We start from the raw sequence: 14060 nt of genomic DNA, 5'->3' as shown, positions 1-14060 counted from the left end.
TTTGCTCTCATCTCAATAGTATTCTTATGCAAACTCCATAATTATATCTTAATATGTTAGAGAACTTTGGAACAGGAAACTCAAAGTACAAAAAGCATGTGCCACTAAATCTGTACATAGTTATCTATGGCTCAAAAATACCTACAAGTATGAGAGTTATGCCTGGATCCACAGCACCTTTATATTTCCCTTGCATCCAACCTGTATTTCTCAACACTTACCTCATAGTAAATGTTGTTCAACTGACTGGTTATGGAATGTTCCAAAGCTTAGAAATGCTTAGGAAAGTTGCCTTGTTGAGAGTGTCACCCCCAGATTGTGCACAACTTTTGTAGTTTAGTTAAGTGTTATTGAGCACAATTCACTGTGTTGACTTATGCTAGAACACATCCTCATAATTCATTCGGAACTAGCCTTGTCCATTTGAAATTGTCTTAACCGTCTGCCTCTTTGCACGGCACATTATCATGCAGAATCATCCTTGTCCTTTGCAGATTTCTTCCATGAGAACAAAGAAATATGGCCACTGTCTACCTAGTACAGCATACCTTGTGGATACCCACAAAATGTGAACTGCACTAAATTGAATAATGAATATGCTACTATTTTAGATGCAAAAAGTTATTGTTTCTACACAGTCTCATTAATTAAGCATAATTATTCAATAATGTCTTCTCCGCTTCTCCTTTCTACTATCTTACTTCTCTATTTAACATATTGGCCTGAAAAAAAAAATGACCTGCAACTAATAGAATATTAAAATTGAACAGGACTAAGACTAATTTCTTTGAAAACTTTAGACCCAATTTCTCCTCAGCAAATAAGAGGGATAATGGCAAAATTTCATAACAGGTGAAAAATCAGGGCTATTTCATTGACTTACAAGTAGAATCACAATATAGACATATAATTTCACAAAATTTCTAGATATGTTTATTAGGGAAAACAATACAAACTAAGGAAAAGAGATAGTATTTTACTTAAGGAACTATTTTATTTTAATAATTTAAGAATGATACATAATTCATAGTTGATAGAAACAGTAAATAATTAGAATGGAACTTCTGTACAGAGAAGAATGAGGCCAAATGGTAATTTTAGTTATTGTTATATTAATTTTTTATAGTAAATAGAAGCATGAAATACAACTCCATAGTAATCTTTATTGGAAGGTGTTTAAAGTACTGATTTAATAGGTGCTACTGATAACATTTGGATATCCAGGTTAGTGGAAATTGTTTTTTTTCTCCAAAACTGAAAACATATTCCCTAAAACCACAGCAATTTATTCCTTTTTTTCAACTTTGAATTAAATGTCTTGCTTTGATTATTTTGTCTAGCTCATGTTGTTACCATCTGTTTTATTTTATAATATATTATCTTACAATGTTTAACTGTACACTCTTAAAAATAAAAGAAAAAAAGAATGGAACCAGAAGTATAGACTTCAGATTCCAATCAGGTCATTACTGACATTTTATATTTTACATTAGTTTAAACAAGTAATAAATTATTATCTGAAATGACAATTACACATAATGCTAAATTCAGCAGCTTATTAGATTATTTTAAATTACATAATGGTAAGAATAGATACATGAACAAAAACAAGAGAGTTTTATCTTCAGTATCTATGAAACTATATTTTAATGTTAGCTCTTGCCATCTATGAAATTTTGGATCACACGAGTGGTGAGTTGGATTATCTCTTGTAGTTTTAACTACCACATAAACAAGTATGTATGAATAATAAATGTCAGATTTTAAAAATTTGAACTATTAAAATGAGTTCAAAATTGAAAGATTGAGAGAGTAATCAAGGTTCTGAAACTGACGGAAGGAATCTTAACAACATATACTTGTCTCCTGGTAGCCACAGAAAATTTGTTCTGAAACCTCTATAGAAAACAAAATCCATAGATGTTCAAGTTCCTTATATGAAACAGCATTGTTTTTGCATATAACCTGCTCTCATCCTCTTGTATAGTTTTTAAAAGATGTTTTTATTAGTTCATTATAGTTATACATAATAGGAGGATTCATTTGGACACAATCTCACATGCATGGAATATAGTTTGTTCCTTTTTGGTCCTCAGTACTTTCTCTTTTCCTCTCCTTCTTCTTCCCCTGTTCTCCCTTTCTTTACTCCACTAGTCTTCCTTCTGTTTATTTACAGTTTTTTTAAATTGGGCCTTTACAGATACATGTAAAGGTAAAGTTCTCTGTGGTATGCTGTTGTACACTTTAAATCATCTCTAGATTACTCATAGTATGTAGTATTGTACTGTTATTATTTAGGGAATAAGGACAAGAAAAAAAATCTGTATAAATCCAATATAGATGCAGTTAATTTTGAATACTTTTGATCTGCAGTTGGTTGAATCCATGAACATGTAGTCTGCAGATATGGAGAGATGACTTCGTGAGCTTTTAGGATTTATGCAATATTTCAAAATATAATACTTCATTATTTTTGCTGTGGCTATTTCTAAAACTCATTATAATGTTTTGCAACTTGTAAGAAAATCTATTTATAGAACCTCTGCGCTCAAAAATTTATTCAAATAGAGTGAGTCTATTTTCGTTATGATAAAAATATATAGTTTTATAGTTTTGCTTGTTAGTTTAGATTTTTTGTTTTGATTTTATATTAAACTGGATTGGCAACAGTTCTGACTGTATTTTGTCAGCAGAGTTATACAAGCCTACACCTCTTCCTGACAAATTCAAGATACAGACCTGTCAGAAGGCAAAAAGTAAAGAGAAAAACAGAATGAATATAGAGATAAAGTAGAAGAAGTGTGGAAAAATGAAATACAAAGAGAAAAAGAAAACTATTTTGCATTAGTAGCAGAATAGAATAAATTCTGCATCAATTCTGTGAATTACTCATCCTGATTTAAAAGCTAAAAGGTCGTCAGGTAGATGAACACATACGGATAAGAGATTTTCTTAATAATCTTGTAAAACTAAATTTTAGATTAGAAAACTCAAAGCAGTTATTTTATACTACACTAAAGTCCTCTAAGACATTTTTTGCCTAATGGAATGGCATAATTCTGCAAGTGAGGGAAACATGTAAGACAAGTCAAGTGATGAACTGCATGCAGATCTGAAGAAGATTGCCATCATTTTATTATCTGCCCCAGGAAATCCTAACAGAAATGAGGATTTTCATCAATAAAGCAGAACTTAAGGAGAGCTAAGTCTGAGTATTTAGTCACCATACAGTACACCAATGTGCATGTTTATAAAAGATACATGCAAACAGCTCATCAAAAGATTCTGCCAATTAGCTCATACCAGGAAATCTGGGTATCATCAAATACCAAACCTCACTCAAATGATAAGGGTACCAACATCTCTGCCCATAACTCTGCAAACATCCTATACAGCTTCATTACCATCAACTATTAGTCAGGAAAAGGAAAAAGAGGGTAAATAAGGACATAGCTCCACACACAATCAGTCTCAAAGCTACAGATTTCTGCTTGTCACACAGAACTCCACTGGTCTAGACATGTAAGGATGAAATGCAGCAAGAGATCCAAGCAGCTGTTCAGTGGTGAGCTGAAGTGAGATACTGGAAGCAGAATGACACAGATGACAAGGGCATACAGGAGCCCGGCTTCGACAGGTGTTGCGCAACTTGGGCATGCTGGGAAAGAGCAGCAGATGGATCAAATGGATGTGCACTCATCAGGAAGTGGTAGCTGACTCTGAGCAATGGTGCTGGACAGGTTATGAGGTGGAGAGGCATTGTGGGATACAGCGACAGGCCCTGCAAACAGTGGCTATAGCCACAAACCAAAGGACAGTCTTCAAATGTTTACAGTGTAGAAAGGACCATTGCTAAATATCATTGACTTTGGGTACACCCACACCCCTAAGGAGGAGCACTGTTAGAACTGTCATTCTCTAATAAAATGTAAATGATGAAAGCCTTTCAGTGACATTGAAATTGATACATGGTAATGTTTTACTACAACTGCATTCAAAATAGAAACGGCTGTTTCAACAGTTTTGACCTAAAAATGTATACTTTGAACTGGACACAGTGGTGCATGCCTGTAATATCAGCTACTCAGGAGGCTGATACAAAAGGATTGCAAGAGTTGAGGCTAGCCTGGGCAATTTATCAAGACCCTGTCTCAAAATAAAAAAAAAAAAAAATGTTAGTTCTAGTCAGAAAAGTATTATTTTCTTTTTTTGGGGGGAGGGACATATAATGATCTGTTCTTACCTTAGTGCTGCTATGGCAGTAACTATGCTTTAAAAGTCACATTTGTTTTCAAACTGTCAGTACCTCTCCATGACACTGAGTTAGTGGCTGAGTTTACTGACAGCCTCAGAAATAACATTTGGTTTTTGAATATAGGACAAAATTAGATAGTTGTATAAAAGGTCAACATTAGGAAGTCAACACATTCCCTTTGGAGAAAACAAGGAACTCTAGGAGCTTTTGAAAAATAGGAGTTGTAAAAAGAGGCAAATTTCTTACGATGGATGGCTGTGAGCTTAGGAAGAAAAGTGTGATTTTAACTCAATGTTGAAGTTTTTAAGAAAAATAAAAGGATTTTTAGATTAAAAAATACACTTATCTTGAATCTCACCTTCTATGTTTTCTCAATACTTATTGAATTACATAAGAGAATGAGCCTACATTTTAGCAAAAAAGACTCAGGTAAAGCATATAGAAGTGTGGTTGGACTCTGCATCTCTGAACTCGCTAGACAGTGACTATTTTACAAGGAGAAATGTGGAGTTCAAGCAAATAGTAAGCATTCTATAAAGACCTGCTGAATAAATGAGGAAAGTGAGCCTAGACACAGCTCAGAAGGAACACCTCATTTGGGCCTCAGAGAACCGTAGTCACTCTGAATGGAAACCAGCAGAGTTAAAGGAAAGTGGGTCTCCTCTAAATCTTGGTTTACTAGGGTGCTCCAGGTTCCCCTGTGAAGCACCATTAGTCTATCTACCATGTCTCCTTTCTTCCTTCTCTGAGAACAGCTGGCTTGTCTATGTTGTTTTTACCCCAAAGAGTGAGGGAGAAGGGGACTGTGCTGTTGGTTTATCTCATTTCTCTCTTTGACGAAATCACCGTATGAGTGAGTCCTCCCCACCCCTGCCCACGTTATCTGCAGTGGAGAGAACACAAAAGCTTCTCTGCCAAGTAGTCCTTGGGGATGGGGCATCAGTGTGGGGAACATGTGATATGGTATTCAAGGGATCACACCAGCATGAAACGCAAGTCAAAGTACATGTTGGACATGCTGCGTATGAGATGGCTGCAGGGAATGGATAGAGCATGTGCCACCAGGCAGGAGTATGCTGAGGCAACATGCCTTACCGTTGTTGAAAAGTGTAGCACCTGATCACAAGGTGCTACACAGAAAGGTCAGAGTATGTGTAGAAGAAAGAAATGCCATTTTATAGATGGGATATGGTCTTGTAAAGAGAACATAGTTCTGGTCAGGTTATATAGCTGATGGTCTTTGTCAGTTCCTACATGTTTAATATATAGGTAAATGTGGTTTCTAACAGAGATGGACAACAAATATTCTATTAAGCTACCAGAGCTATAGAAAATTTTGAGATGAAGGAAAAAGTATAATCATTCAAATGCAGAACTATAATGGGTCTTTTTTGAGCACTGTGCACTGATAAATGCAGAAATTCCTACACAAACATATTGCCAGCATAATAAATACATCAAAACATTCATGACCACTTTATGTACCACCTGCCTTATAGTCAAAATGATGGGCTGGGTGATCTTGCAAAACATCTTCTAGTCTTAACATTTTCATTCAATATTAAAAAGCTACCCAAAGGCTGTATGGGTTTTATAGACAACACAAATGAGGCCTAAAGTACTCTCTCTAGGATTCTGTGGCCAGATCCATGCTAGTAAAGTTAAACAGAAACTTAAATATTTCATTTATTAGATTCAAGGAAATAATCCAAAGTACTTTGGGCTCAATTATCAATTGGACATTTCTTCTGAACTCATTATTAAGCTTCATTTCTCTAGCATTTGGTGCTATATACTCGGCATAACTATACAGGCAAATACTGTTTTCATTTGTGAAATACCAGAGGACTCTTTGTATATACTGATATGTACATAAATTAATATCAATGACCCTGAGTTAGTATTTCATAACCAAAGAGTTGAATTCAGGAACTCTGCTCATAATCACCAAGGAATAATTACAAACTTCCTGGTGGATGAACTGCAAACACTGAAGTGTTGGTATCCTCCTGATTTTACTTAGTTATTTTAAGATTCACAGTCTTTCCAGTGGATAATGCACAGGTTTTCTGAATCTTGATCATGGGAAAAATGTGAAAAAATCACACATAACATTTTGCTTAGTTGAAAGAGTTAATGAATCCAAACCCCTTAAGAACATGATGCTTCTAGAATTACTGAGAAAGCTAAACAGCACATCTGTTTATTTATTTATTTATTTTTTAAAAAAAACTCTATATCTAATGTGATTAACATCAATGATTCATAAAATTATTTCAGTTCAAATTTTAGCTCAGGGGCAAGAGTGATATGAACAGACCTACTATATAAAATACCTGACACAGCTATTCACCTTTCCACTATAAAAAACAATGACTGTCCTCCTTTAGCAGAGTTAAGTCAGTGCACTGGTAATATAAACAGAAATACACGTCAATAGTGCCAGTTGTTCTATTCAACCCCAAAAGGAAAAGTCAGCAGAGGTGACTGGCAACTTGTGGTCCACAGTCATCTTTATTTCCTCAAGTGTGTATGTCTTCCCTTGACCTGAGAATTCCCTGGTTGTTTATTCAAAAACATGAATACAACCTTTCAATCCTATATTTTACTAAAGTCACCCATGGAATTATAAGCTTTGATGATGCGATTGGGTAAATTGTCTTTCTACGTGAGGTTTAATTGATTGATGTGTCATATGTTTCAATTTTCTTTATATTTCCTTTCCTTCAGTAATCATATTTTAAATGTCTTTTTTTTAAACCATTCTTTTTCAGAATGTTTTTTTTTCAGCCTTCTAAACAAGTGGCTTGTAAAATTGTAGCTATATACATAAAAATAAGGACACAAACTACATGAATGATTGAAGCAAAATTAACCCAGAGATGTGGCCACAAGGAAGCAAGCTAACTGCAAATATGTGTTTAGTACTGAGAAGATGTCAGTAGCTGAAAAAGTTTTGACAATGCAACTGAATATATTAGAAGTACATGAAAACCTAGAATAAAAAAAGCTGCCAAAACAAAATTCCATTGGTAGCCACTTGAAACCATCTCAAGTTTAAACAAGTGTTGTTTTCACACTGTGTCCTTGAATATGAATTGTATTCTAGAGAGGATTCATGAATATATTCAATATGTGCATAAATTTCATATTATTTTTAAATTGACAAATGTATAATTTGTTATCATGTACCCACACTAGTTGTCATGATAACAATGTGTCTGAGTATATCAATATTTTAAAACACATAAAATAATGTAAAAAAAATTGGAAAAGTCAATATGTATATATTGAAATAATAATGTATGTATAAAAAATTTAACTTTGTGTTTCACGATAAGACTACTTCCTAAATTCATTGTTTATTTGAAACAAAATATGTTCTTTTCTGATACATATGGAACTTTGGGTTAGGATTTTTAATTTCTGACTTGAGCATACCTTTCACATCTTCATCCTCAATTGTTGTATTTGAACTCTCAGTTGACTCCTGTTGAAAAGAAAACACATTTTTAAGTTGCATGTAATGAATGGCTTGATTTCATCTTATGAATTTGACTAGTGATATGCATATCATGCAAAATTCTTCAGCAGGCTGTGTGCATATGCTGACATGCAGATGGACAAATACATTTAAGTGGTTTTAACAGAAATAAAATGTCAAATGTTATAAACATTTCAAAAAGGGAGTACTCTGGTTGCCTAAATCTGTAGCAGTATAAGTTCTGGGTGATTTGTAGAAGCAGTAGAATATATAATTTATTTTAAAAACCGGGTAAAGATGTGTTTTTGTCACAGTGTTGCATAAAGTATGTTTTTTTGTATGTGTTTAAGAGAATAAAGAAAGTAAAGGTATTGAGCCGATAATAGGCTGAAAGCAATTTGAAGAAGACTTTTCATGTTGGGCCAGCACAATGGAATTGTACGAAATAATTTACTTTTAGATTTTTTTTTCTATTTTGCCTAAATTAGAAACTGATTGTCACTGATAAGAAACCCACTTCCACAATGAAAAGACAAAGTTCTTTATTTGTGAAACTACAAATTAAGTTGAAGACAAGTTAGCACACTTAAAAGTACACTGTAATTGCCATATATTGAGGTATGTTTCTTAAAATGTTTTGATAAATATTTTCAGTAAAAGTGTACTAACAAAAATATTTTCTAGGAAAAAATTTTGCAGTATGCATCAGAAAGATACAGTTTTCTATTTGGAATAAGTTAAGGCTACTGAAAAAAATTGCAAGCAAACTTTCAATCAATAACTATATGCTTAGTGACATAAAACAGATTTTGAAAAGTGATGAAATACCAGTCAGTGTTTTTTTTTATAGATTCAATATTTTAAAAAGTGATCAATTTATATAAATATAATGCACAATATTTGAATCAAAGGGATAAGCTATATAAAAATGTACCCAGAGTCTCCACACACACCAAACTAAAAAAAAAGTCTTCATGCGTTCCTTAAGGTGACATAGCGTTTAGATTTAAACATGGAAGATAAACCCATGCATTGTAACAGTAGACTAATTTATGTAAGCAAGGAATACCATGCAACAACTCTTACAAATGATATAGCTAGAACTATGAAAGTGTCCACTCCAGCTGCTATGCTTGATCTTTCATTTGCTAATGCTATTGAAAAAATCATTCTCATATGTGATGGTCCTCACTACCTTAAGTCTTTAACTGTAAAATGCATCTCAAATTTAAAAAACTAATACTTAATGTTTTTTACTTTAATGATTCAGTATTGACCAGTGGAATGTTAAACCAGAGAGGAAATATATTTTCTAAGCCCACCCACTGTTGATGAGGGTAAGGAGAAGTAAGACCCATGATTATATTATTATTTGATAAAAGTCTGATGATGGTATTTTTCTTTCCCTTAGAGATAAAATAATGTCTAAAAAGCAATAAACGGGAAACATAAAATACATTCAGAAAATGTCTCCCTTCACCCTTAGATATGTATGCAAGTGCTGTTATTTAATTAACATGCTGTACAAATAATTTACAATAGGTAGAGCATATTAGTCTTCATTCAGCATAAATAATTAACTGTTACTGAAATGCATACAACTCAATGACAAACATATTTCACAAGAAGCGAAACTCCCAATTCTCCTCAAATTCATGCCAAACAACAACAACACTGTCAACAACAGGGAATTGAAAACAAACAAAAACAAAACCAAAATACTATGACAACAGAGGAGAATAAAACTCAGAAACAACATTAAATTTAAACAAATACCTATAAACTCAAGTTGATATTTTTGAAGACAATGGAATGATAGCAAGAAATTCTAAAATTTCATGCAGTATACATCTACAGTACAATGCACAAACAGGCATGGAAAAACAAAAAAAGACCACGTAGAATTGCTTAAGATACACAGTCATCATGACAGAATGACATTATAAATGTATAACCTGACTTTATTTTCTTACAAAGGTATCATTCATTTCTCTTTCAAGCTGTCATTCATTTTTGTTTGAAAGAAGTCTGGTGTACAGTTTTAGAATCATTAGGCCAAAAAGAAAGTGCAGTAAACAAAGAACAAAGATTTTCTTTTTCTTTTTTAGATCATAAATTAATTTTGCATTGAGAATTTGATGAGATGTGTAATCTTGTTAAAGCAAGATGTGGTTGATTCTTTCTGAATACCTTGTTTCCATCAGGGTTGTGGATTACAGTAGTTTGGGGCTCCTGAGTGAGAACAAAATAGAGAAAGAAACAGTTCGCATTGGTAAGTACATTCTTACTAGTCTGAGGGACAGAGCAGAAAGAGCCAACTGACAAAACTAAATAGTGACAAGAGCTAAAGCAATGTTAACTGCTGTCAGATGTTGCAGCAGACAAGATCTCTGATGAAAGATCTCCCTGGTGAGCCATGAGATAAGACTCTGCCCTACCCGGAAGCAGCATGCAAAGACCTTATTCCTGATCAGTATACACACAGGGCTTTGAAATTTGGAGACCTGAAGAGGCACCCACTGTTTCACCAAGTCCTATGCCAGAGAGAACCTTCGTTTCTTTAATGCGCCCATTAATGTTGTCACATGGAAAATGGGCCAAAGTGACTGAAGGTAGATCTCTTTCAGAAGATTTCATATTCTTTGTGAAGTTATTTTTTTCAGCTGTATTGCTTGGAGAATTAATTATGTTATCTTCATTATAATTAGCACATAGCTGAATACCCTTGGAAAAAATCTAGAAACATCGGACCACATTTTAAAAATAAAAAAGACCATCTTAAAGCATACATTTCAAAAATCCATGAGAGATTCTAAGAATCATTTAAAAGAATCTTTTAATGGGTTCTAGAACTAATCATATAATAACTACAACTGGAAACATGTTGTTGTTAAATCCTGTATGCATTCATATCTAAAAGAAAATTTCTGCTTTATGGACTTTTTACACAGAATAATTGGCTGTAAAGTCATGTTTTTTTTCCATGAAGAAAATACTGTGTTTTTCCTATTACTATATTAAAAAAATCTCAAGTGGAAAGTAATATGCAAACAGTTGATGCAAGAAAAGATTCGGGGTTTGTGCACCAGTGGCCTGCTTGACACTATCATTATTTGATGCCTTGGCAAGTAGGACTTATCCCAACCCACTACAGGCACTTTCCCATGATAGTTAATCCTGCATACTTAGAGAACATATCTACTGCTCCCTTCATGCTTTCCCTGGCTGCAGCTGTGATGGACAGTGTACTTCACTAGTAGATAACCTGCTATCTTTTGTGTGTACGTGTGTGTGTGTGTGTGTGTGTATGTGTGTGTGTGTGTTGGGGGGCGCTGAGGATCAAAACCTGGGCCTCCTGCATGCTAAGCACATGATCAGCCACTGAGCTACCTCTGGCCCTAATAATCTTCTACTTTGATGTTTTCTTCCTTTACATTTAAAATTAAGTTTACTGGTTGACCCAAGTGAATAACCTCCTATTTTTTTTCATTATTCATTTACAATAACAGTATGGGGACAGTAAAAAAATAAATCAGAAACATTTCTGAAAATCTTAAATCAAAATATGAGAACAGTTTGAGGTAAATATTATATAGCTTAGAACACAGAATGCCAGTATTCAAGTTTTGAATTTTAATACAACATCATCTCAAAGTGTTCAACTGAGTTAATTTAATTGTGTGGATTTCACCAAAATGGAAGAAACTTGTCTGCATTGATAATGCAAGGTTCTATGTTATGCAAACTCATTGTTTGGATAAAAGTGAAACAGTGAAAATTTAATTTAAAACACAACAAACAAAAAGCTTTAAATTATCCAGTGCCTCTTGATCTCATAAAATGAGGTCTTACAAAGCCATGTTGTCTTTGAATGAGAGGGAAATAAAACTCTGAATAAGGTCGGCTTTTATGTCGTCTAGCAATAATCCCATTAGCTCTCCTGGATGTCAACATTTATGTCATGAAACGAAGAGACGGTCATTTGCGTGATGTCAGAGCTGTTATCATCATCAGAAGAGCTAAGAGAAACCAAAGCGCATTCTACTGTATTTCTAAGGCAGCATGCAAAAATTTCAACCACAGAGACCAGCACAATGTTCAACAATGAAATGAGATAATTTCATGTTAGAAACATACTGCTTGACAACTTTTTTAACATGAAAAGAAAAGAAAAAGAGATGAACATTTTCCACATCTTAAAAAAGCAAAAAAGAAAAAACCCAACAAAATAAAATATTTATATATATATGTATGTATCTATATAGTGAAAGCAAATGAGAGAAACAACAAAAAACAGTAAAGAAGTTAAGAAGGGTTACAAAGAGTCCAGGTATACCAGCGCCGGGGTGGGAATATTTTCTTTGGGGCTGGTTACCACGTTGGCTTTGTTGTTTATCTGTGGGTATGCAGAAAATAGAAACAGAGACGCCTTAAACCCCTCGGTAGCCAAAGTCCCTCTACGCGGCATGTCTACGTGGAGGTATAGACATGAAAATAAAGAGCCACTGAAGATGAACGTGAAAGACACTGTGACGACTGACAGGAAGGATGATCACTCTAGTCTCCGAAGGTCATGCACAGGTGAGGACCTTGTCTGTGATGGAGGGTGAGAAAACAGATGTGGCAGCTTTGGCTGTGCCCCCTTGGCAAACAGACAAAGAGCCGCTTCAGTGGAGCTCAGATCAAGTGGAGAGTATGAAATGAATATGACCGTTTTCATACTCTTCAGGTTGGATTCTGTTTCCAAGCTTCCAATTGTTCACTGTTACAGTCCCCCCCACCCTGAAGTCATACATAAACCATCTTTCTCTGGGGAGCCTTCATTCACTACCATCCAACTAAAAACCTGGATTTTCTGACAAAGGCAGGTGTTAAAACGTTTTTTAAAAATGTTAAGTCTGGGTCTCCTTTAAAAATACATCTTCTGTTATTTAGAGGGGAAGTCAAAGTCTTTATATGGAAGATAAAAGGACTTTATTTTTCTCAATTGCTTAAGAGGAAAACACCATATTTTCTTTCAAAGTGTTACTGCTATCCTAAAAGAACACATTTAGTAATACAGTTCACTTGCATTAATAATTGGGTTTACCCTTAAAGAAGATATCTGTACCACTGTGGGCTCCATGTTGAAAAAGAAAATCGGAAGGTAAATAAATATTGTAATGGCCCACAGAGAAGACTCTTTGTGGACTAGAAACAACTTGAAACTACAAAGTGATTTTGGGCACTAAAGAATCAGACTAAAAAAAAAACTAACATCGTTTTAAACTCATGCATGATATATTACATTATGTTTATCAAGCAAATATAAACATTACTTTTCTTATACTATATAATCTAGGTATTTTCAATATATTATTTTATTAAACAAGAAAACCCATCATTTTAACACAAATGTAAATGTACTTAAGGACTCAAGAAGGAACTCGTGCTACATAAAATAAATAAATACCAGATGAGTATTTATAAGTGATTACATGGGTAATTGCTCAGGGTTTCTGGAATATCTAAATTTGTGCCTATACATCATATTGAAATTAGCATTGAGAGGAAGATAGAATATAAAAAAAATAATTTATGTATGAGTTGTTTTGCTTTTCTGTTTATTTGTATTTGTGTGGTTACTGGTATCAGTAGTATTATTTAGATAATTTGTAATACTGTGCTCTGTGACATGCAGAAAAACAGACAACTTTTAAACTTTACTGGAAAACTCATTAAATGTTAAACTATAAATCTATACTGTTCAGATAGTTTTAGAAAAATTTTTCTTTAAATCAAACTGCACAAAATTTAATGCAAAAATTTGGATAAGAGCCAAAAAGAGATAAGAGGTAGTGGTGTCTATTAAAGAGGGATCAAAATGTACTTCTGTTAGTAGAAAATACATGAGATAAGGGAGGGATGCACACACAAATACTTCTTAGGAAGGAAGAGCACTTGGCAAAACACAGCTGGATTCTTGTCAAATGATAAGGGATATGTATGATTAAAGCACTACATGTATTTAACATTCTGTATTTAGTTCATATCAGTGGATGCAAATAAAAGAGAAATATTCTGAGATATTTTTATTTCTGTTTTGAGATAAGATTGAGATTCTCTCCCCACCCCAGGATGTAATTGCTTGCTTAGAAATGCTTTATTTTAGTGAAAATGTCCCACATGCATACTTATGCACATGAGTTTATCTGTATAAGTGCAAACATGCCTACCATCCCCCCATACACATTCACCTATAGATACACAGCACACACACACACCATCATCTCTCCCAAATGAGGGTTGTTCTGTGTGGATAAACCATCCTGTATCACCAGG

General features: G+C 34.0%; 1 protein-coding gene across 12 annotated transcripts in view; it reads right to left on the bottom strand.

The window, feature by feature from the left end:
- Camk2d (calcium/calmodulin dependent protein kinase II delta) overlaps positions 1–14060 on the bottom strand; it is a 300003-nt gene that overhangs the window by 29866 nt on the left and 256077 nt on the right. For 5 of the 12 annotated variants that reach the window (XM_076864712.2, XM_076864709.2, XM_076864713.2 and 2 more), the window contains exons 14-16: positions 12076–12135; positions 9930–9971; positions 7697–7745 (exon numbers count right to left, since the gene is read on the bottom strand). In XM_076864712.2, coding sequence (XP_076720827.1) covers positions 7697–7745; positions 9930–9971; positions 12076–12135 — 151 coding nt within the window. The remainder of the gene's footprint in view (positions 1–7696; positions 7746–9929; positions 9972–12075; positions 12136–14060) is intronic. The other 7 variants (XM_076864721.2, XM_076864717.2, XM_076864722.2 and 4 more) reach the window with 2 other exon arrangements.

The sequence above is a fragment of the Callospermophilus lateralis genome, chromosome 8, assembly GCF_048772815.1.
Source record: "Callospermophilus lateralis isolate mCalLat2 chromosome 8, mCalLat2.hap1, whole genome shotgun sequence".
In the NCBI taxonomy this organism is placed as follows: domain Eukaryota; kingdom Metazoa; phylum Chordata; class Mammalia; order Rodentia; family Sciuridae; genus Callospermophilus; species Callospermophilus lateralis.
The sequence above is the reverse complement of the archived record's forward strand: the minus strand, read 5'-3'. Positions and strand labels throughout refer to the sequence as shown.